General features: G+C 34.5%; 3 protein-coding genes and 1 long non-coding RNA gene across 10 annotated transcripts; 2 read left to right on the top strand and 2 right to left on the bottom strand.

The window, feature by feature from the left end:
• Positions 1-3,301: 3,301 nt before the first annotated feature.
• Positions 3,302-4,309, top strand: LOC140976345 (uncharacterized). Its single transcript, XR_012175207.1, has 2 exons — positions 3,302-3,427; positions 3,458-4,309. It is a non-coding gene; the product is annotated as an uncharacterized lncRNA (long non-coding RNA).
• LOC140976344 (protein DETOXIFICATION 24-like) lies at positions 4,246-8,062 on the bottom strand. Its single transcript, XM_073440445.1, has 8 exons — positions 7,897-8,062; positions 6,658-6,910; positions 5,974-6,515; positions 5,471-5,557; positions 5,338-5,394; positions 5,023-5,261; positions 4,752-4,870; positions 4,246-4,657 (listed from the first exon to the last, which is right to left on the bottom strand). Exons 2-8 carry the CDS (start codon positions 6,904-6,906, stop codon positions 4,490-4,492), a joined length of 1,461 nt encoding a protein of 486 aa, XP_073296546.1. The 5' UTR covers positions 6,907-6,910; positions 7,897-8,062; the 3' UTR covers positions 4,246-4,489.
• A 2,472-nt stretch (positions 8,063-10,534) lies between these two features.
• Positions 10,535-13,536, bottom strand: LOC140976342 (uncharacterized). The gene is made up of 3 exons (XM_073440444.1): positions 13,167-13,536; positions 11,708-12,217; positions 10,535-11,024 (listed from the first exon to the last, which is right to left on the bottom strand). The coding sequence occupies exons 1-3, from the start codon at positions 13,458-13,460 to the stop codon at positions 10,809-10,811; spliced, it is 1,020 nt and encodes a 339-aa protein (XP_073296545.1). The 5' UTR covers positions 13,461-13,536; the 3' UTR covers positions 10,535-10,808.
• A 1,878-nt stretch (positions 13,537-15,414) lies between these two features.
• On the top strand, positions 15,415-22,700 carry LOC140976341 (probable ADP-ribosylation factor GTPase-activating protein AGD14). 7 transcript variants are annotated; one of them, XM_073440440.1, is made up of 13 exons: positions 15,415-15,777; positions 16,154-16,215; positions 16,936-17,023; positions 17,096-17,157; positions 17,240-17,336; positions 17,477-17,905; positions 18,631-19,299; positions 19,434-19,559; positions 19,630-19,716; positions 19,853-19,939; positions 21,353-21,497; positions 21,580-21,625; positions 22,328-22,700. In XM_073440440.1, exons 1-13 carry the CDS (start codon positions 15,682-15,684, stop codon positions 22,380-22,382), a joined length of 2,049 nt encoding a protein of 682 aa, XP_073296541.1. In that variant the 5' UTR covers positions 15,415-15,681; the 3' UTR covers positions 22,383-22,700. The 7 variants fall into 7 exon arrangements, with proteins under 7 accessions (XP_073296541.1, XP_073296539.1, XP_073296543.1 ...); XM_073440438.1 differs by having other exon boundaries at positions 19,630-19,749; XM_073440442.1 differs by having other exon boundaries at positions 19,434-19,562; positions 21,353-21,452.
• Positions 22,701-23,519: the final 819 nt, after the last annotated feature.

Below are 23,519 nucleotides of genomic sequence, written 5' to 3'. Positions count from 1 at the left end.
TATATGGCACTAGAAAGCATCAAATACGTAGAATTCCATCTAGTAAGAACATCTTGCCTAAGTGATTTATTAGGATCCAGCGAAGTTTGGGTAACAGATTCTACTAACTTTTTCTTTCTCACTTGACTGCCTTTAACATATTTTACACATTCACGAATCTTATCAACAGAACGATCAATTATTTTCAAACCTTCTTGGACAATTAAATTGAGAATGTGTGCACAACAACGATCATGCAGAAACTCGCCACCATTCACTAATGAACAATTTAAACTAAGATGATCCCTTAGAAGGCCAACAAACACATCATTTGCAGCGGCATTGTCCAACGTAATTGTGAAAACCTTTCTCTGAATTCCCCAAGCATTGAATAAGCTATTGATTTTATCACACAATGCAATACCAGAGTGAGGTGGAGGCATGTAAGAGAAGTTGATAATCCTTTTTTGCAAAACCCAATTAGAATCAATGAAATGCGCTGTCAAACATACATAGCCATCAGTGGCAATAGAAGTCCACAAATCGGAAGTGAAACAAATTTTTCCAGGGCATGAACGCATTTCTTGAGCTAGTCTATTGTATTCATTTTTATGCATCTTGAGAATATCAGTCCTTGCGGTGTTTCTAGTGAAATGATTGACTTGAGGTTCCAAATATGTAAAAATTGATCTAATTGCCTCATATTCCACAAACTGAAACGGTAAATCATGTCTCACAATTGCTAATATTAGCAACTCTCTAAATCTTTCTTGGCTGAACTTCTGTGACCTTATGGCAAGACTTTTATCGCCTTGTTCTAACAAAGCCTGAGCAATATCACGAGTTCTCTGTCTAGGACACTGTTTGAGAATATGGCGTTGGAGATTACCTGTCCCCATGCTACTGTCTGCTTTGTACGTAGTCCCACATGCTTTACATTTGCAACGNCACTATCCTCCTCATGAACACGACCAATAGGTTCTGAACTCATTCTATCAATTAAAAAGCATAACAATATTATTAGCTACAAGAAAAAAATTAACAATTCCTTGAAAGACTTCATTTGGTATAGGCATTACAAGAAACAGAAATAGATGGATGTCAATTTTAACATAATCATATACTCCAAGAATTGTACCAAAGAAAATGTTATACAATGATACCCAATTGTCACTGACTTTATTTAACAAAAGAAGTTGTAAACAAAGTTTGCTTCTTCCCTCATGTTAGGTTTAAACATATATTTTTATATTTAACAAATGTAAAAATATTAATATTTAACAAATGTAAACTTCTCCAGCAATGCATTATGCAACTCTTTGGATCTTGAATCTTCCCTTCCAATCTTTTTTATTTTATATTATTTATTTATATATATATATAGCTAACAACTCAGTCACGAACTCACGGGTCAAGAATCCCAAAAGCCAAAAACACCGCACGATACAATTTGTCAATTTCTGGGAACGGAACAAATATATTGAAGAACGGAACAAAATAATGAAATATTGAAGAATATTTAAATTTCAAATTATATGTTCAATAAAAATTTTTGAGAACAAACCCAAACAGAGATTACTTGAATAAAACTCAGTTTGTTCACCTGGACGGCTGGACGAGAAGCAGATTAGCGGAGAAGGCCGAAGGGTTTCACTTGGATGCTTGAGTGAGAAGCGGCGAAGGATACACTTGACGAGAAGAGAAATTGAGAATTAAGAAATGAGAAGCCGACAACAAGTCAACAACAATGGTTATTGGGTTAATACTTAGATGATTAAATTGGGTTGGGCTTTATTTTAATGAGAAAGCCAAAACAGAGTCACAAAAGTTGTGCAAAATGTAAAAAAAAAAAATTAAAAAAAATGGTGGGTCGGGTGGTTCGGGTGGGTTCGGGTCACCGGGTGACCTGATATTTTTTTCAGGTCAACCCGAACCCACCCAGAATTTTTTTTTTTACGGGTTTGTAATCGGGTCTGACCTGTTTCGACCCGAACCCGAAAATCATAAACCCAAACCCAATATTTTTCGTGTCGTCCCGTGTCGGGTTCATTTTTGACGCCCCTACTAGTTCTGGATATGTAAATTTTTATTTGAATCTTACAAAATGATAATTTTTATCGAGCTTTAATTTTCTTGTTATCGTTATTGTGGATGCAATTAAAAAAAAATCATATATTGAAGGGTAAAATCTCAATATAAGTATAAGGGCCTTACATTGGATCCAACATTTTCAATGTATTTGGAGTTGTGGAACCCATACCCTAAATGTGTACCACATGACGCCAAATGAATTGGAGCCTATGAATCTACAACTGTCAAAACAGCTTTGGCTCATCGAGTCAGCACGCCCGTCAAATAAAATAGATGAGCTAAGTTGGTAATTTATCATCGGTCCTGTTAGCTCGTTTTGACGGTTCTATTTGGATAATTATCATCGAATTCGCAGGATTTGGTGTCAAAGTGCGCACATGCTGCATAACTGAGATTGAGCTTAATGAAAGAATTCAAGAATGGCAAGCCAAGGGATTCCAAGTTAACAGAGGCAGAGCTAAGTGGGGCGATTCAATTTCTTCCCCCTCAAATTTTATAAATTTATAAATCCTTTAAATTTTATTTAAAAACAATCAGTGAGATCCATGCATGCTTCTCATTAACTATTTAAAGGCCAATAATTAATATTGCTAACTTTTTTTTAAAATATATATATATATATATTGACGATTTGTAATCTTTAACATAATAAATTAGTAAACTATGATATATTAATTAGACTAATTTCACTATTTCAATGTTCAATATAACAATAGAACATTCATTTTTAGCTCTTAAAATTGTAAATACAAGATAACATAATAAAAATAAATAAAAAGTTTTGATAGTTAGTCGTTAATATATATAATGATAAAGATTTAGTTTAGAATTTCAGTATTAATTTAATCACATATTATTTTGAAACTATATAAAAAAAATCGAGCATAACATAAAATGTCTAAATGTAATAAACATGTAAATTGAAAAAATCTTTTTAATATATCTTTTCTAAGTTTTAGCTTTCTATTTTAATATTTGTTCTACAATAATTAATGTTTTAATTTTGGTATTTTAAATATTGTTTTGATTATTTTTTTAATTAAAAAAACAAGATAATTTCTTTATTTAACTTTTTTGTATGATACAATCAGTCAAATATTATTTATTCCTACCTTTAATTTTTAATAAATAGGGTCGGTTCTTTGGAATAAATTCAATATTTCAGTTTATTAAATGCTAGGGAAAAAGCATTTTCTTAAATAAGATTCAGATCTATGCGAGTGTTTCATAAGTTCAAAAGAGAATTTTACTGTTCAGTTAAAAAAAATTTAAATTGTCATTTTAACAATTTGTGTTCAAGCTTAAATCTTTACAAGTATGGGATATTGCTTCAGGGAAGCCAAGCACCTACATGCATGTTTCTAATATCTCTTTCTTATATGGTTAGGCCCTCTATGATAACCGCATTTGTCGACGAATTGGCACATTGGCTTGGGAAAAATGTTCGGTCGAGCGCGCACCTCGACGGGACACCATTTCCTTGAATTACTGTGTGAAGATGAAATGGCCTTTGACAACCTTTTCTGTGTTGCCTTCAAAATGCTGGACGCACAGTGCATATTTATCCAACCTGTTTATCTTATTCTTGCTGTACTGCCTTTCTTTCCATCATTTTCAGTGTCAACTAAGTTCATGAATAAGTTATTAGTGTGTGTTTAGAGTTTGAAACCAAAGTCTGGTGATCCCATTTAAATCAAGCTTGACATGTTCACGTCAAGTTAATTTACTTTCCCTCTCCTAATGGAATTATTTACACCCACTTTCTCACATATTAAAAGTTTTATCCACTATTTACTTCGAGTCTGATCTAGAGTAACATCGATCTTTTTTCTAAAATACTAATCTCATTCTTCTGTGTCGTAGGATGTTCTAGAGTCTAACAGGGAACAACTAGAGCGGGAGCTTGCGCTAGAAGACATGGCTAGTGTAAGAGACTTGCCGGTATATGATCTATTGAAAAGATCGATGATACATCTAATCTAACACAACCCTTTCTTTTCTTGAAGAATATAAAGCATGTTTCGAATGTAAAAATATTCATTCAGGTGGTTCTTGTCAGGACAGTAAGAAAACATCTGCATATAGGAGATCGATATCTGTTGCATAGAGTTGAATCATTATCTTCGTCAATCAACGAGATGCAGATTATGTTTGAGATCATAAAGATTGGGCGAATATCAAGTCAAATTTCAAATCTAATGAAAAAACCATACATGTTTGCTGCTTCTATTTCAGACTTCAAGCCGTAAATATATTTGAACAAATTACCCAAATTTCCAATTCAGCAGTAACAAAATTAAAAGTGGGTAACCAAATGCTTCAAATTATGCCATATGCCTCTCAACACATAAAAAAATTGTCCAAAAAATTTGTGGGTATCTGGTAAGCGCAATCTCATCATTTTGAACATTGTTTTATATTATGCATACCCATTATCATGATTTGGCTCTTCGGAAGATTTAAGGTTCCATCTTTGGAGGCGATCCGCGGCAAGCTTCACCTGTAAATCCCAGTCTGTTCTCCAAGCCATGTAGGTCAGTGCAAGTGATTGGGTTAGAACTCCCAAGTTCATTCCAATCCATATACCCTGCCAACACATGCATAGCATCATTCAAACAACTGATATTTTTCGACACTGACTGTTACAAACTACTTGACTGTAAAAATAACTCGCATGTTACCTCAACTTGAAGATTGGCAACATATCCGAGTATAGCTCCAAGCGGTATTCCAATCAAATAATAGCAGCACAGATTGATCACTGCAACAGTTCCTTGCAAACCCGCACCTACTGCCACCCCTGTAATCAAGAATCATCCCCATCTATTAAACGTATGGACAAATCCAAAGAATCAGGGAATGCATTTTGGTGCCATCGCCCAGCACAACGGTTTAAACAGAAGAATTTATTAAAATACATAGGTAGAATCAAGTAAAGAATGTGGTACTAACCAGAAAGTACAGGATAAATGCTGTTGAGCAATACTGAAATGGCCAGCAAAAGAGAGAGACGCGACACAGCGTTGGCAACTTCTGAATCGTCGGTAAAGGAATATCCAATAGTATTTCCAAATACCAAGCAAATGACTGTAAATATCACCCCAATCACCAATGAGGTAGTTACAAGGACTTTGATAGAAAATTTAGTAGCTTTAGCATCTCCTCTTCCGAGCTCATTTGCAATCCGCACACTACATGGTCACGAATAAGATGTATAGTCTAAGGTTGAAAAACGAGAGAGAGTTGAATTATTTAGCAAACACATACCATGCAGCGCCAAGAAATCCAAGGCAAATCATGAATTCCCATCCATTGATATTAAGACTGCAACATCAAGATTATGATGTTTCATATTTGGAGAAGTCAAATGAAATACAAAGTTTACTTGTAAGAAACTCACCATATGGAGAAGGCAGAAATGGCAACCTCTGCATTACTCATGTAACCTGCTAATAAGACTAGTACAGAACTGTACCACAACTCCAAGCTACAAGATTGAAAAAAAATGTATGTAAATTTGAATGGTGGGAGCAAATCGATTTTGATCAGGGACAGTTCTAGAAAATTCAGTCTCGGAAAACTAGTAATGGAAATGACTAACAAAGTTGAAATACGGGCAAAAAAAAAGGAGTCCGAAGGAGGGCAATGTTCCATAAGCATTTTATTTAGTCAAACAATAAAAAAAGTATATGTCACTACCAAGCTCACGAACCTACACAAACAAGAAACTGCATACTTGGTTCTGCCAGAAACGATCAAAATATCAGTTCTTGATTTAGGAAATTGACCAGCCCAAGTTGCTAAAAAAATCATCAGCCTCATAATTTTTTTCCTAAATATCCTAAAATTGAATGTGGAAGGGGTAACGACATATAAAATACTTCTATAGAGATTTTTTTTTACCAAACCATAATCCCGGATGATACCGAGAGCTTTATGACAGGCCAAATATCTTTAAACGCTGCTGTGCTGAATCCAGTCCACGTATGAGGGCACCAACCCCCGACGATGTAAGCAAGTTCTGAAAACACAACGAACCAAGAAGATATGCACAACGCAGCCATTGCACCATCCACCCCCCAATGCCAAACATAGACAAATAACCATGACAAGGGCAAGTGTAATATGAGCTGAACGATTGATATCCATGCAACAATGCTGTTCTTTTGCTGTGCTTGCAGATACATTTGCATTGTCAATGTGAACACAAAACTGTAGACCATAGGAATAAACCACAATGAGACGAATCCTGCAGCATTTGAGATGTTTTCTTCTTGACCGAATAGTTTAAACATGGGAGCACCAAAGATGAAGAGTGGAAGTAGGAGGGTGCACGTTACAAAATCCACGACCCACGATCGTTGCAGATAAATTCCCATCATGTGGTATTGTCTTGCACCATAGGATTGCCCGCAAAGAGTTTCAGTTGCACTCGACATTCCAATCTAAAACAACACAAACGAGACAACAACACAAACGAAAGTGAAGCTCCAAATACAATATTATCTAATGATATTCAAGCTGCATTAGAACTAAAAATTCTGAATAAATAAAATAATCTAGTACCAAAAGAATCAAGGTTCGTACCAATATTCCAGTCACGAAACGAACAGTTAAAGTCTGAACGAGAGCGTAACCGGCGAGATCAACGGAACTTTGATGTCCGATAAACGACTGTGTCACTATTATGGTTCCAAATGAAGCCACTCTTGCTAAAATACCAGGCAATGCAACCCTCCAAATCTTATGGGATTCATCCCAAACTTTTCTTTTAAAATCAACCACCTCCTTTCCTTCCGAAGAAACAAGGAGTCTCTCATGTACACCATTATCCATGTTTCTGCAAGTTAAGATAATTAACAAAATGAGCAGCAGATAATATTACATGAAACTATAATATCTACGCTAGGTGATACTGCACCAGGTGAGTTAATCAGTACCGGAGGTGTATTATTCAATATGTACATAATGTTAGGCTTCCACGCTGGCTTATCATTTGATCTCTGTCTGTGTTAGATAATAACATCATTGAAACTACAGAATAGCCCATCGTATACGGCGACGGCTGGTCCACAATAGCGGCATGTGAATAAAATGACATGCACCAGTGGGTGACAAAGATTGAATTTTTTTCTCGATTTGTTTCCAGAAAATATATTACTTTCCTGTGAACTAAACAAATCTTAGATCTGCCTTTTTTCATTGTTAACACATCGATACAAGCAAGTGCTGTTCTATATTAAACCATTTCGATATGTTAATAGTGTGGAATTCGTTGATTACTAAGAAAACTTAGAAGCCAATTAAGATCAGAAAATATAACAACTCAGGAATATAATCTGACAGCCAGATTCTTGGCCAAATCTTGTAAAGGGAAAACAAACATCTTAGTACACCAAGGAATCAAACAAAAAGCTTCAATTTTAATCAAAATTAGATGTAAATTTTCAATTCTTTTTGTTAAAAACATAAACCCCCCCCCCCCCGGCCTAAAACCCCCTCATCTTCACATATTTTACTTAAAAACACCACGTGATTGTAGTAAACATTTTCTGCAAAGAACGATGCTAAAAGAACAAAAAGAGGCAAACATCAAGAAAATTGCATAACTACAAAGGATCGAGCTAAAAACTCACGGACAAACACTTAAATTTTTGAAGGGGAAGAAATCCGAAAGAAAATAGCATAACTACAAAGGATCGAACTAAAAACTCACAGACAGACTTAAATATTTGAAGGGAAAGAAATCTGCAACTTGTACTAAGAAAATCCAAAAACATGAGCACAAGAAATACACATGAAGAAAAAAGCTGAATAAAAACTTACTCAACAAAAGAATTCAGGGTTCAAAGAAACAGAAATTATTATCCCCGGGCTTCAATTATGCAGAATAATAAGTTGTCACATATAAACGCATGCTGAATTTAATAGCCACAAAATACTAAACTCTCTCTCACAGAGAAGAGATGAGAAAGTTGGGCTGCTAGAGAAGGTAGGCGGCTTCACAATAAATAATAATAATAATAATAAATAGTTTTGTGGGGACTAAATTATTTATCATTACATATTATTTATATCATGAACTACCGTTAAAATAAAAAGATAAAAATTTATGTTAAAGAGTACCGATCTTATTTTATAAGACAGATCTCTTATTTGGGTCATCAAAAAATATTATTTTTATGTTATGAGTATTATTTTTTATTGTGAATATCAGTAGGGTTGATCTGTCTCACAGATAAAGATTCATGAGACCGTCTCACAAGAAACCTACTCAAATAAAATATATAAATATTTCAATATATATAAATATTTCGAAAAATATTTTATTTAATTGCACTTGGACGAGTCCTGCGAGACTTCAAAATTGGTTTTATCAGAATGTGTAAAGTATGTTATAATTTGTTTATAACTATCAAAATCTTACTAAAAAAATTAGTTTATTGCCAATCAATCTATTAATCTTAATTATTCGGTTCACATTTATATATTCGGTATTAATTATTTATTAATTATTAAAAACATAGATATCTTTGGACAACCCGTAACCTACCTCCACGGCACGTGCTTCGTACCTAATCCACTGCATTTAATTTTATTTTTCTCGACCATATATATCGAATATTATCGAGTAAAATATGAAAGATACAGATTTTTGAAATATTAATATATATGATATATTTTTTCAATTTAAAGATATTGGATATATACCCTAACTTCATTGAATAAATTTCCTAACCTAATAATAACATGCAAATCATGTTAGTCAAGTAAATCATATCGAATAAACTCTATGTGACTACTTTGTCCAAAAGAAAATTGGTAAAAAAAAAAATCAAACTTTTGATTATCAATCAAACACATATATATTTTGTCAAATCGAACAATTTTTTTTAAAAAAAAACATGGGGAATGTGAATATAAATGTAAATTAAATTATTGGGTCCCGACATTATTTTCCATCCAAATTGTATAGTTTTAATAATTAGATGTAAAGTCGTACAGGGTAGGTGCATGTTCACTTGTCCTGATCCAGCTCACATAGAATAATGGAAAGTGGCAACTTAAAAGGAATCCAACTCTTATTTTAATATTTTCTCTACATTTGACACTTATATTATTGGGCAGTCGGAAGATTCGTAAATCGTTTTAATTCTTCATTTAGTATTATTAGTTTACTTATATTCAACAATTCAAATGTATGTATTTTTTTTTTTAAGATATAAGATCATAAACTTGAAATCGACTCTTTTTATATTTATAGAATATTTTCAAGTTCACACGATAATAATATCAATAAAAATTCATTCTATTTTGTCTTACTAACGTGTAAATATTAAATAAATAACGTGTTGATTTGATATTTGATTAATTATTTCATCGTAAACTATAATCGAAATCCATAAATTTCATGTTAGTCTCTTCAAAAACAATCCAAATGATGTTTTGAACCTATGCATATGAAACAAATAATTAAAATCAACTAGTTTTCAAGTTTCAATAATTTCAGATGCTTATTAATTAAATGAAAACTGATTATTAATTAAATGAAAACTATCTTAGATTTGCTATTAAAAGGAAAAAATAAAATAAAATAAAATTTAGCGTCATTTTCAAAATGATCAATGCGTGTTTTAATTCTTAACCACTTCATGTCTTACTCATAAAAAGGTGGGGTTTTTTTTTAAAATTTCATTTAAATTAAATGAAATAAAATCTGTTGCATATATTATTTTATATTATATTTAGAGTCAAATCTTGGCACATCTATCTAGTTTAAGGGTCACATGCATTTTTCATTAAACATTTGTGAATCATTTATTTAATTCAAATTCAAACATGTTACATTCAGACTCTCCAACTTTATTATATGCAGTGGATAGTTAGAGAACGTGAATTGCATATAGTTGTGATATTATTTTTACATATATTATAAATTTTTAGGCAAAATAAATATGGCAAAAACTTGTGTGAGACGGTCTCACGGGTCGTATTTGTGAGACGGATCTCTTATATGTGAATATGGGTAGGGTTGACCCGTCTCACATATTAGGATCCATGAAACGGTCTCACATGAGACTCACTCAATAAATATATATGTCTCACAATTTTGCCAATAACAGTTATTTCATACATATATCTAAAAAAAAATTAATTCTATCACAAATTTGACATATAAAAATCTATTACACCGACTCATTTATACATAAAAGTTTGTTTAAAACGTGACAACAACAAAAATCGCTTATGTTTTTTGCTGTATTATTTCAGATTTTGATACATCCCACGGGGAAAGAAAGAACAATGTGGATGCTTGTACAGTTGTACTGTCTTTGAGTTCAAATTTTATTTATGCAAAAGGTAGTAAAACTCGACTGCATGAACTGCTAAGTTATGGTTGAATTAAAAAAAAATATGTCTGTAATTATTATTATTATTATTATTATTTATCATACGTGTTGGGGAAGTGAAACTATTACATGGTTCATCAATTATAACTCCAGATCAAGATAAGTTCATTCTCAGATCAAATGATTTTTCAAACCGAATACAACCTCTATTAGAATTCTCTCTAATAATTGCCATGTTATGCTACACGAAGGCAAATGTTGCTCTCTCTGGATCTGTATCAATTTATCCCCCCAGTAAATTAGCAAAGACGACCACACAATCAATTCCTACAGAGCGATTTCTTGAAAGAAGTAGTTTTGGTACAAAATTGATTTAGAATTAAACAATTATTCCTCAGCAACCGTGGTTTCAGTGTCACCATTTTCGCCGGTTACTTTGTCTTCCCTTTCGGTTTCCGGTCTTGCAGGACCAGGACCAGCTGACACCTTCACCATTGACGGTCGTAGGAGTCTCTCGCCAAGTTGGAAACCCTTCCTGTATTCTTCAATGATAACATCTTCTTCATATTCTGAGGAATCCTCACGCATTATGGCTTCATGCAGCTTTGGCAAGAGGAGGAGGTAGATGTTATTACATCAAAACAATATTATGAGTAGTTGTAGCAGGTTAGAGCAAGATCTGAACGCATGCTAAAGGGAGGAATTCAGAAACAATGCAGATGAGCAAATGATCCTGATTGTCCCGGCTAGATAATAAGCACAACGATAAATTAGAAAATATTGGACAGGTAACCCCACCCCGCACACCCCAATGCAATAGAAGACCAATACGGATCCACAAACACCACAAATTGTGGATCGTACCGGGAAGAAAATAGAAGATATCTTGAATAAGATTTTGAGATGCCATACAACTTCTGCCCAGTAAACTCACCGAGTTAACTCTAATCAGTTGAGAATTAGATTGACTTAAAAAATCGTATCCAGGTCTTCAAATAACCTGAACAGACCTCATACAGCTTTTCAACGAGCTCATCTATTACTTGACTGGAATTTGAGCCAACTTGGAAGTTTACCTCCATGGAGTCGAAGGCAACATGGTAGTGGCAGTAAAAAACAAGGTAAGCTGAAGAGTTTAATTATCAATGTCACAAATTCGGGAATTCCCAAAGAGAGAGAGCTGATTTCACATAAATGCATTATTAGGCAACTAAGCAAAATATAAACAAAACAATAGCAACTTAACGAATGAAAAAAAAAAGATAATAATAATAATAGGAACTTACCATGGGATCAAACGGTTTCCCCACCGTCTCCACAGGGACAACACCAAGAGATCCCATAATCTCAACAAACTGCTTATATATGCTCTGGTAACTGTTAACTATCTTCTCCTCCCCTTCAGTCTCAATCTTGATCTGGGCTTTAGCTCTCTCAAAATTATCCAAAACAGACAATAAACTTTCCATTACTTCTCCTTGCGCATTTTTCACCAACGAAAGCCGTTCTCTCTCTGTTCTCTTACGGAAATTATCAAAATCAGCACTTATTCTAAGGATTCGTTCTTTCTCATTTGATAATTCCTCAAATAAAGTTAGGACTTTTCTCTCGAGATCAATTTTCTCATCTTCAATAGATTTAAGGAAAGATTCTACCTCGGCAGCTTTCGATTCATCGTTATTTGCTAAAGCCTCTTTATACAAATTTAATGTAGCTATAACAACAGAACTAGGTTCCTCTGCTGTATCATCGCCTTCATCAGAAGCATCATCAGCAATCGCACCATCTATATTCCCCTATCCATCAAATTACAAAGATTATGCACAGCAATGCACAGTTTCAAAGCTTGATCAGAAGAACGACGGCTTAACCATATTGCTTACACACTAACTACAGTAAAACCTTTTGGACATAGGGACTCCTTAGCTTACTATTAGAAAAGTAGATAAACATTCATTTGTGTCCTTTTAAAGGTTAAATATGTATACCTAAGGTGTAAATACGAACCTATCACACATATATATTCCGACGAGGAAACAAAAGCAACAAAAATTTTGAAAAGTGTTCCATCATCAATGGATATCCAAATGTTGTAGTTCTAGGGCAACAAACATCAGAATAAAAAAAAAGAAGCAACCTCAAACTTTTTAAACCAATGCAACTGCATTTATGGTATATATTTGATCCCATTCCAAAACTGGAGGACTTCCAAATTATTTACTTAGCAATTTCACAATAACAAAAGCTCTCATCGGGCATGAAGAGTGTTGGACAACTTGTCAGTTTTAAGCAACTTAGTTCTACTTCATTTCCAGTAAACAGTGTGAAATGTCCATTTTACCAAGTCCTTATTCTTTCCGAGATATGACTAGCGAATAGCAACGAATGCAACCCATTTCAGTATCCAAACGTTAGTAGGTATGTTAACTGAAACATTCAAGTGTAGCATTAAAACCATTTTAACTCAAAAAAAAAAAAAAAAAAAAAAAAAAAAAAAGAACCTGTGCACGACCGAACAAGTTCAAGCCTTCATGATAACATCGCATAAAAAATCCTTCCTCATGATCATATATCCATGAACAATAAAATTCAGACAAAATTCAAAGCTCAATCAAACTCAGTTCACCATTATCCGCAGGTAATACTTGTAAACCAAATCTCATCAAGAGAATGACGACTCAACCAATTCAGAAGGGCAACAATTAGATACAGAACAGATGGAAAATAAGTTCCTTCAGAAGCTACCTCAAATTCGAGTTCGGATTCCGATTCAGAACCTTGCACCGTGTCTTCAACTTGAGTCTCGGTCCGAACACCAACATTTTCTTCATTTGCAGCAAAATATAAGAATTTCTTACGCCTATCGTAGCCATAAGGAGGGATACGACAGCGTATCGGAGGAACCCTACTCGTTGAGAATGACACCCGGTAAAAATAGGAGGGTTTGAAGGAGGAACTGCCGCCGCCGGCGGCGGCGGTGCTAAGACACGCCGCATGTGTACTGAAAGTAGGCGGCGTCTTGAAGACAGTGGATGCCATTAGAGGATAAAATGGTGGACTGATGAGGATTTGGTGTGGAGTTATGGATCAATTGAGCAATGGAAACAACAAGAAACTTCGAGGCTTCAGAATTCCCCATCATCATTATTATTAAATATAAATTTATAAGTTTACAATCAAAAATATTAAATATTTGTTGAAACAAGGACCTCAAACTCGTCTAGTTGTCATCTCTAATATAAAACTTGAGAGTTTCAAATTTCCCATTATTATTATTATTAAATATAAATTTATAAGTTCACATTCAATCATATGTGAATTAGTAGAAAAGACAAGAAATAATTGCTTACCATATTTATAAATGTATAAACTATGATTAAATAGTAATATACATAAAAAAAAAAATTATACTGCATGTGCTTCATTTAGTTTAAGTGAGCGTGTTTGCAAAAAAAATACAAGGTTGGAACTCGAAGCTTTTCTATATGGGAGGGTGTGAAGTGTTAATCAAGTCGGTACTACAAGCTATTCAGTCTTAGGCCATGTCTTACTTTAAGCTTCCAGAATCAATTTGCAAGGGTATTGAACAAAAGTGTACTAAATTCTGGTGGAATAATAAATAAGGGAAAAAGGGTATGCATTGGATGTTTTGGGAGAGGCTGTGTTGACCCAATTCCATGGAGGGATGGGTTTCAGAAATTTGAGAGCCTTTAATAAGGCTTTGTTGGCTAAACAAGTTTGACACGTTATTTATGATCCTACGTCTTTACGGACTAGGGTTCTCAAGGCACGGTATTTTAAGCATACCGATATTATTGAGGCATATTTGGGTTCTAATCCCTCGTATGTATGGCGGTCTTTATTGTGGGGGCGTGATATCATTAAAAGAGGATTATGTTGGAGAGTTGGAGATGGTCAACATATCTTCATTAAATCTGATCCTTGGATCCCAGGTATCCCATCATTTAAATGCAAACCAATTGTTCGAGTGGATCCTAGCATGAGAGTGGCCAGACTGATTTCTAGTTCAGGATGTTGGCAGGCAGAACTTGTGAGATAGATTTTTACATCCCACGAAGCTAAGGCGATTCTTAATATTCCTCTCAATAATAGGGGCACACCATGTGCCGACGACATGTATGTGCCCTTTGTGTAAGATATATTGTGCCTCTACCAGTCATTGTTTACTATTTTGCTCATGTGTGCGTCATATTTGGAGAGACACATACTTTTGGCAAATCTTGGGTAAACTTCGGTTGGCTCCTTTTGTAGATTGTCACCGTTACCAAATCATCTGCGGATGGATGTTGATGCATGTTGTTGTGAAATCAAGAATAAATTCATTGTTGGGGTGATTTTACGGAATTCGGTTGGGAGGTAGTGGGAGTAAAAGCTTGTCTTATTAGTCTTTCGAGTTCAGTGAAGGGGACGGAATTGATGGCTATTCGAGAAGTAATGGACTTTTGTCGACGTAATAGTTTCAGGAGTGTTTTCATTTTTTCAAATTCAATCCAGGCGGTTGAGGCAGTAACCAAACCTTGTGAAGATCGTGGCCCAGATGGGTGGATCATTACGTAAATCAAATCTTGCTTGGAATATTCAGATTTTATATCACTTCGACATACGAGAAGAGCGTCGAACAAAACAGCTCATCATCTAGCGAGTGAAGCTATTAAGAATGATGCTACTGGGGAATGGTTTAATTGTATGTTTTCATCGACCTTTATGAAAATTGTATTGACTGACTTTTTGGAGATGAATTAATGAATATGTATGATTTATTTCAAAAAAAAAAAGATGTTTGGGGAAATTTATGTAAATAACAAGAATTCCAAGGGTTGACTACAATTACGTTTTGAAAACAATAATGCCAGAATAGAACCCGTCCTTCCAAACCAACTCAAAATCCCCAAAGCGCATCGAACAATCCAAGTAACTATCTCTGGCATTAGCACTTTCTAACGGCAATAATTGTGCAATGATTTAGCCAGCATTAACAAAATGGAAGATCCCCCAAAGTGGAGAGAGAGGGGATGATTCGAAGTCCGTTCTCTCAATCCCATTCAAAAAATGGATCATATTTTTGATATTTCCTCTCTCTCCTTTAATTATTAGCTTTGGGGCTTCGAATCTTGTGGTTTTTCCCTCTCCTATTTTGTGTGTGTGTGTGTGTGTGTATATATATGTGTATTGAAGTTTTCGAGGGAGAGTACTGTGGTTTGAATTCTTCGTTTTGAGTTGCGGATTGGAGGTTTCGAAAATGAGTACCAAGAGAGAAGAGGAAAAGAATGAAAAGATTATTAGGGGTCTGATGAAGCTCCCTCCGAATCGCCGATGCATTAATTGTAACAGCTTGGTAATTGTTTTTATTTTTTTTTATTAATATAGACCAGTTTCTGGTTCTCTTTGGTTCAATTTGTTGAATTTAATCTTTTTCTGTAAGTTATTTTTGTACAGGATTATTACTCGGGGTAAGGTGGTGAAGCCTCTGGTTGATTTTACAGAACAAAAAATGATATAATTTTAATTTGTTTTGAAATTTTAAAATTAAAAAAAATCATTTCTTTTCTTAATCGTATAATTTTTAAATTGGTGAGTTGAAGTGATTTCTTGTTAGCTTTTATGAAAATCTGGAATAATCTATTTTACTTGTTTATTTGTGCACTTGTTATCCAAATTTTGGAGTCAATTAGTGTTTAGGTTTGTATGTCAAGTTTATTTTCTGGGTGCAGGGTCCTCAATATGTGTGCACAAACTTCTGGACGTTTGTTTGTACGACATGCAGTGGAATACAGTGAGTACCATATTTTATAGAGAATTCAACTTTCTTTATAGCTCACGATCTTTTGATTTTCTGATTAAGTAGAGCACCGCATTGATTATATTTGCATTTCAAGTGAAATAATTACACTCTAACATTGACATGGTTTTTTCAGCATTCAAGCTGTCATTGATATGAAGGAATGGAAGTGTTCGAGTTATGTTTGCTCAAATTCGGCAATTTTCCCCTATCAAATTCATCTCTTTTGTGTCTCAAATCTATTCCCAAACAGTGTCACATTTCTTTGTCTCGATATTCTGGTATAGATTAGGAGTATAGAGCGTTTTTAAGAAATATAGAAAGGTAATTGCTAACGAAAAGTTGCTAGACAGAAGTCAGTGATTTCGAGAACACGATTTTAGAAAATATGTTGAAGGCACCTAATTTTAAATGCTGATAATGGCATTAGTTGAGCACCAGAAAAAAATTGTTAATAATTGCTACTCAATGTTTGATTCTACGTCTTTGGACCTATCCTTTTCAGGTTTTTAGAAAGCATGTGTCCAGTTATGTTATGGATACATGTGTATCCTTTATGTAGAATTCATGGTATTTCGGTCATTACCTCATAAATTTGATTAATTCAGAGCAAAATTCTTATTTTTGTCAATATTTGGTGATAGATTAAATTTTTGTTGGAAAATTTATTTCAAGATATTGAGTACAAAAAATTTCACTCTGTTTATGTTGCAGTCGTGAGTTTACTCATCGTGTCAAGTCTGTTTCAATGGCTAAGTTTACTTCTCAGGAAGTGGAGGCTCTTCAAAATGGTGGTAATCAGGTATGGACATTTTCCTGATTGTTTCCCTCAGACTATTTTCTTATGTGGTAACTCAAGATATCAATGATCCAGCGTGCAAGGGAATTGTTTCTGAAGGCATGGGATCCACAGAGGCAGAGACTTCCAGATAATAGGTTTTATTTTACTGTGTTTTATGATAAAAAGGACCTGGGATAATTCAAATAACTGACATTTGATCATTTTTCTGTCTTGTAGCAATGTTGATAAAGTTCGTGAGTTTATAAAGAATGTTTATGTCCAAAAAAAGTATACTCTGGAAAAGCCATCTGATAGGCCTCCTAAAGATCCACAGGTAATATTTGTTGACTTGAAAATTATTCTTAAGAATTTTGAAGGAAGGCTTGTTTGCGAGGCTGCTAATTTTATTTTGCTCACAGTAAATTTCACTGACATTGAATGTAAACTCATGATGATAAGACCCGTCTTTTCCAGAGTTTAAGAAACCATGAAGATGACACAAGGCGTGCAAGTTCGTATCATTCGTATTCCCAAAGTCCACCATATGATTTTCAATATGAAGAACGGCGTTATGGGAAACATGCACCTGCTCTCACTAGAAAGCCCGGGTCAGATCGAGGCCTTTATGAGGGAAAACTCTCTGGTTTCCTTAGTCCTAGTCGTTTTAGCGATCACACAAGTGACGATAGGTTTGCAAATGAAGGTTCTAATCCCAGAGTTTCTGACTATTCTATTTCTAGTGGAGGTGATCCATTCAGATCTGATGCATTATTACCGAGATCTCAGCGAGAAATTGAGAGTCCAAGTGGTGAAATCTCAAGAGAAATCCCAAAGCATCATGCAGCTATACCTAATTCAGATGCTAGTAACAGAAATGCTGGAGGAATATCATTGCATCCACAGGTTGTCTTTCTACAATACAGTGTGATAACTGTAAATTAGAAGTATTGTATGTCTTGCTGCGTTGCTGTATTGTTGATTTTGGGATGTACTTTTACAAATACATGTCTGTTATCCCATAAAAGGCACAAAAGCTCAATATTTGTTTACACGAGGTGTGGAACACTTGCAACTTGCCAATGTTTTATACTATCAGATAATGGTATGTATCTGATATTTGAAGAATTTGACCATTCAAACTTTATTGATGTAAATTGTAACATATCATGCCAGTGTCTTCCCTCACAATCTCCACCTCACTTGATTTTCCCTCTTTCCTTGTCACCAAAGAGAAAACAATGACAATGTTTGGGAATCGAAACAATACTCACCAATTTTATCCGCCTTGTTTTTTCATCTGGAGACGATTATATTCAGAAACCATTAACAAGTAGAAGTTATATTTATAGGTTTCGTTTCCCCTAATTCTTGTATTTTTTATCATAAATTGGACATCCTTCATGATCAGCTCGGACGAACTCCCTTTTTTCATTTTATTGTCACCAAGCGATGTTGGAATAAGACTTTCTCTATTCCATCTATCTCTTGAAGTGTGACATACTTTTAGGCTGACTAGTTACTCTATTTTAATTGTCATTACTATATTACTTTATGGCCACGGTTTTGTTTTGCATTCTGAGGTAGCCACTGCCTTGCACTGCCTGATTGGACAATATTTTTTTATACAGAGGACAGTATCTTTGGGAAGCGTTGGATCATATGATATCAATTCCATGTCTTACAAATCAGGCAATTCCACAGGATCGCTGGAAGTTGCTTTCGAATCCGAAAAAGTTGAAATATTCCAAGATAATAATTCAATCTCCCCTCATCCATTGCAATCTTCCGTGTCTGGAAACTTCAACAATGTGGACCTGTTCGGTGCTCCCTTTGCACCGCAGATTGTTGCTTCTCCAAACCCAACTGTTAGTAACTCTCAAAAGCAAGAGTCGACATCAGCTAAATTTACAGATTTCTTTCAACGTTTTCCTGCTTCAGTTCCAATTGTGGATGAGCCGAAACCATCACAAGCCCTTCAACCATCAGCAGGAAACTTGTTTGCTGTGCCACCTGAGCAACAATCAGCTCCATCTTTCAATTCAAAGACTTCTGATGTGGTAATGCCAAATAATGCAGGATGGGCGACATTTGATAGACCTCAGAACATACTGCCTATGAGTACAGGAAATTCTACTGCTGCTGCATTGCCACCTTCTGATGGAACACTTCGAGAAAGCCTCAACCCTTTTTCACTTGTTCAGAATTCTTCCGTTCAAGAATTTGTCAGTCATGAACCTTCGGTAGTGGGACCTACTTTTTGGTCAGAAGGTGCTGAAGGAAACCCAAATATAACACATGTAAGCACTGTCCTATTTTGTCTAGCATTGAGGACTTTATGTAAGTTGTGGCAAGGTTAATGTCATATATGAAACTACCTTGGGCTGATTATAATTTTAAAAATTTACCTGGGCTGAATCTCGCTACATTGCAGCTATGGAATGCATTTGAAGATCCTGCCAAACTTCTGCCATTCCACAGCATGGCAAAAAGTGGCGAATATGATGCAGGCCATCATGCTCTGGACATCGATAAACCCCTTGGCTTTGGTGTATATGAGGTTGTTAATACCCCTTGTGAATCTGACGGTTGTGTATTTTGAACTTACTTGAAGATTTCTATAATTGCAGGCTTTGAATAATAATGGTGGAAATGTTGGGACTTCTGATGGCAGCGAACCTCCATCCTCTAGCTTATCATTGCACTTTAATAATATGGTATTGCATGATTCCTGCATGGCTCCTGCAGTGGTTTTGCTCCTTTCACTTTGCTTGAGCTTAATGATGTTTCATAACCATTCTTGATCCTCATTTATATATTGAATTCTCGTGAGATAATTTATTTTGTTGTTAGGCTGGAGTGCATCCACTTGCAACTGATACGAAGCCTACCAATCCATTTGATCTTCCATATGATTCTGAAATCGAATCTGGCAGTACGGTATGTCTGGCTATGTCATGCTCTATAGATTTGATTCAGTAGGTTGGGTCACTATGGATGCCTCGGTTGTTTGATTTATGATTGTGGTCTTTTCACACAATTATACTCGATGTCATTCCAAACAGAAACAAGAGATAATTATGTCTGTTATTTTCTAATAAAATATTTATGTGATGCATTAAATTGGAAGTGCATGGAAAGCCCTGAATGTTTGCAAATTGAGCTTCTGTTGTGTTTATATGTACCCATGATATATTGGTAATATAGCATTATCTACTTGATTTCTAGATATGTTTCTTTGGTGTGATTTTTTTCCCTAATTGGCTACATGATATATTGGTAATATAGCATTATTTACTTGATTTCTAGATATTTTTCTTTGGTGTGATTTTTTTCCCTAATTGGCTACATTGGATGGGTGGGTTTTGTAGCTCATAACATCCTTATTCTTTTTGCATTTTTTCCTATCTAGTTGGAAGCATCCCTAAGAAATCTGTATACCTAACTTGGTGTTCGAAGTGACTTGTTTTACTGAGTTAAATAACTAGTAGCTATGTATTTCATTGCCTTTGAGACTAGGGGTGTATATTAATTGAATCGGGCCGAATGCAAATAAAAATTTAAAGCTTGAATTCAGTTCGAGTTCGAGCTTGGTTCAAAATATCTTAGCAAATCATTTGAACTATTATTTGAAAATAATGTCTCGAAAGACTCGAAATATATTTTTTTATTATATTATTGGATTATTTTAATAAAAATTTTAAGATAGCCGACAACTTGCGAACTATTGAATAAAATAATTTAAGTTTGAATTCAGCTTGAAAAAAATTCGAACATGTTCGAGTTCGACTCGAATTTCATCATTTTGAATACAAATTGAAATTTTTTCAAGTCAGCTCAAAGAACTCGCGAGCCAATTTGATTTGTTTTACAAGCCTACAAGATATCAATCCGTTATTTCAGGCTTGCGAATAGTCGTTATAAAATAATTTGAGCTTGAATTCAGCTCGAAAAAAGTTGAACATGCTCGAGTTAAGCTCGAATTTGATAATTTCGAATGCGAATTAAATATTTTTCGAGTCAGTTCAAAAACTCGTAAGCCAATTCGATTTGTTTTGTTTTGCATGCCGACGAGATTTTTAATTCTCTAATGAAATTAGTCCATCATTACAGTCTTGCAGATTCAGTTGTGTTTTTGATCAGTTTGTCATTTTTACATTTGTTAATGTATTGTCGTAGTAAAACAATAACAAGAATTGCAAGTAAAATTGTCACGAACTCGAAGAAATGAAACATTTCCTTTTTTTTTTTTGTCATTTCTGCCTAATCTTCTGATGCCTTCATATATTTTTTCTTGCCAAATATTTGGGCTGGGTGTATTCCAGTTACATGATGTTGTATACTTGGTTGCAGTTTTGGGGGATGGGCTGTTTGCAGGCTGCATTGCCAAATGACCCAATGCCAATCTCCTATGTTGGTGGTGTGAGTCCGTCCTGGCTTCCCCAAAATTCAGGTGCATCCTATGTACTTGGCGGAGTTACATTTGATTCGCCAAGTGGTAATACATTTTTGTTTGATTGTTATCTATTTCATTGTCCTGGTATATCTCACCTAACTATGTTTTGTTCCACTTCTTGCAGGGTCTTTGGGATTTATGGCAGGTCAAACGCCAAGCACTCAAATACCGTAAGTTTTATTTACTTCTTTCCTTTGCTTTATTTTTCACGACTAATTTCTTTTTGGTGTGTAATGTTCAGTTTTATATTCTGGTTGTGGTAGGTTGTATACAAATTTGTCAGGATGCATTATAATGTCTCAATAGCTGTAATTATATTTAAATCTTAAATCTTAGTCTGCTAAATTTTTACCTATCCAGAATAATCGAATCCAATATCTTGTTTGAGGAGAACCAAGCATCTGGCCCCACTCCTATCTACAGGCGTCAGTAGTACTAATTAATATTTAGTAAGAAAACAAGATTGTGTTGGGTGATTTAATCTGTAAAAGTTGTGAAGTTAGGCAACAGATGTGCATTTGTCACCTGTCCGCTTTTGTTTCCGCACTTAACTCAGGATAATGATGGCTGGGCTTTCTTTTGTTATTTCCTTTGTTTACTTTGTCAGCTTTATTTGATTAACGAATAACTCGGTGTTTCTTTTTTGATTGGTAACTCATATGTTTCTTATAAACATATGGTATTGATGAGATTATAAAAGAAATTTTTAAGTGGTGACGAAGTGAAGTTTACTTATCTGAATCAAAAATGTGAAATGAGCTAGAAATCAGTCGACTTTATGAATGTGGTACCCAGTGTTATGGAGTGTGGAGTGAATGTTGTGCCAGTTTATACCTCAAAGTCATTTGTGATTTTGATTGCTATTCTTGTAGGACTGTCCCTGCTCAAGGCCCTGTAGCATCTATCGGAGGCAATCCTTTTGCTTAGCACACAAACTTCGTATTTCAGTTGATATAGCTCTATCGTATCTTTTCTAGCCATTAGGCCATTTGTTCTTTCCCGTAGATTGCCAAACTTCTGTTGTTCTCTATTTTTATTTTTGTATTCGTTGATAAATAACATAAAGCTAAGCAATGCTGTGCCTCGTTTTTTCCTGTGCGATAGACATCTGTGCTGGCCTTAGGAATCTTACTATAAATGGAGATGACGCTGAAAGAGGGTTTGGGTTTTATATTATTTGTGTCCAAACTAGTTTATCATGTACTTTCGTGTGGTGGATGATAATGAATACATGTATTTGTGGTTTGGCGTCTCGTTCTTAATTTACAAAATATTTATCATCAAATTGTTCCATTTTGATGTTGTTTTTGAAACTAAAATCTTGATTCTGTTTAGCATTTAAGTTCATTACATAGAACTTTTGTATGATGTCTATGAATCAATGTTTCTCCTGTCATCCAGACTTATGGAATGAGAGGCGACTATTAATCACAAGTAGGAAAAACAGTGAGATCACTGACCATACTACCATAAAAACTACTGTTACTATTGAATCAACAGAACATGAAGTAGATTGCCACTAAGTCTGAAGTACATGTAACCTTGTGGTAAATTTATTTAGAGAATCCTATGGCAACATATGGTTCTACAATTTATGTTTTTGGGTACCAGTGGTAATTTGATGATAAAGTCCAGTTATATGGTGAATTAACAAGCTTACAATTGGTTGAATGGTATTTTGGTAGCAAAATTACTAAATCCAACTCTTTCGCTTCATTTAAATTAAATGATATTTGGCAAAAAAAAAAAAAAAACACTTTGAGCAATAAGTAACCTCAAAAGCTCAAATTATGTTTGATTGCTTTTCTTCTCGAAGTCCCTTTGAAACGAGTAAAGTGGTTTCAATTTAGTATGAATCTTAAGAATATCTTTTATGACTACTGGCTGAAACAATGCAGCAACAAAAACGCAGTCTTCCCATTCGTCAAGATTGAGGTCAAAGATTGTAAATGGAGATATAACATTATGATTTGATTTAAAAAATGATATTTATAGTTAAAAATGATATTTTGAAAATAAAAAATCATATTTATCATGATTCTAATACTTTTCATTCAAATCTAC

The sequence above is a fragment of the Primulina huaijiensis genome, chromosome 5, assembly GCF_012295235.1.
Source record: "Primulina huaijiensis isolate GDHJ02 chromosome 5, ASM1229523v2, whole genome shotgun sequence".
Taxonomy (NCBI): domain Eukaryota; kingdom Viridiplantae; phylum Streptophyta; class Magnoliopsida; order Lamiales; family Gesneriaceae; genus Primulina; species Primulina huaijiensis.
Note: the sequence above shows the minus strand (reverse complement) of the source record. Positions and strands in the feature narration are given on the sequence as shown.

Coding starts and splice junctions, on each gene's coding strand:
- LOC140976344 (XM_073440445.1), bottom strand. CDS start 6,906: ATGGATAATGGTGTACATGAGAGACTCCTTGTTTCTTCGGAAGGAAAG. Junction 5,558..5,973: donor TCATCCGGGATTATGGTTTG/GTAAAAAAAAAT, acceptor TCAATCTTGTAG/CTTGGAGTTGTGGTACAGTT. Junction 5,262..5,337: donor GGATTTCTTGGCGCTGCATG/GTATGTGTTTGC, acceptor GTGACCATGTAG/TGTGCGGATTGCAAATGAGC.
- LOC140976342 (XM_073440444.1), bottom strand. CDS start 13,460: ATGGCATCCACTGTCTTCAAGACGCCGCCTACTTTCAGTACACATGCG. Junction 12,218..13,166: donor AATCCGAACTCGAATTTGAG/GTAGCTTCTGAA, acceptor TTTGATGGATAG/GGGAATATAGATGGTGCGAT. Junction 11,025..11,707: donor GGAAACCGTTTGATCCCATG/GTAAGTTCCTAT, acceptor CTCTTGCCAAAG/CTGCATGAAGCCATAATGCG.
- LOC140976341 (XM_073440437.1), top strand. CDS start 15,682: ATGAGTACCAAGAGAGAAGAGGAAAAGAATGAAAAGATTATTAGGGGT. Junction 15,778..16,153: donor GCATTAATTGTAACAGCTTG/GTAATTGTTTTT, acceptor TTCTGGGTGCAG/GGTCCTCAATATGTGTGCAC. Junction 19,300..19,433: donor GAAACCCAAATATAACACAT/GTAAGCACTGTC, acceptor GCTACATTGCAG/CTATGGAATGCATTTGAAGA.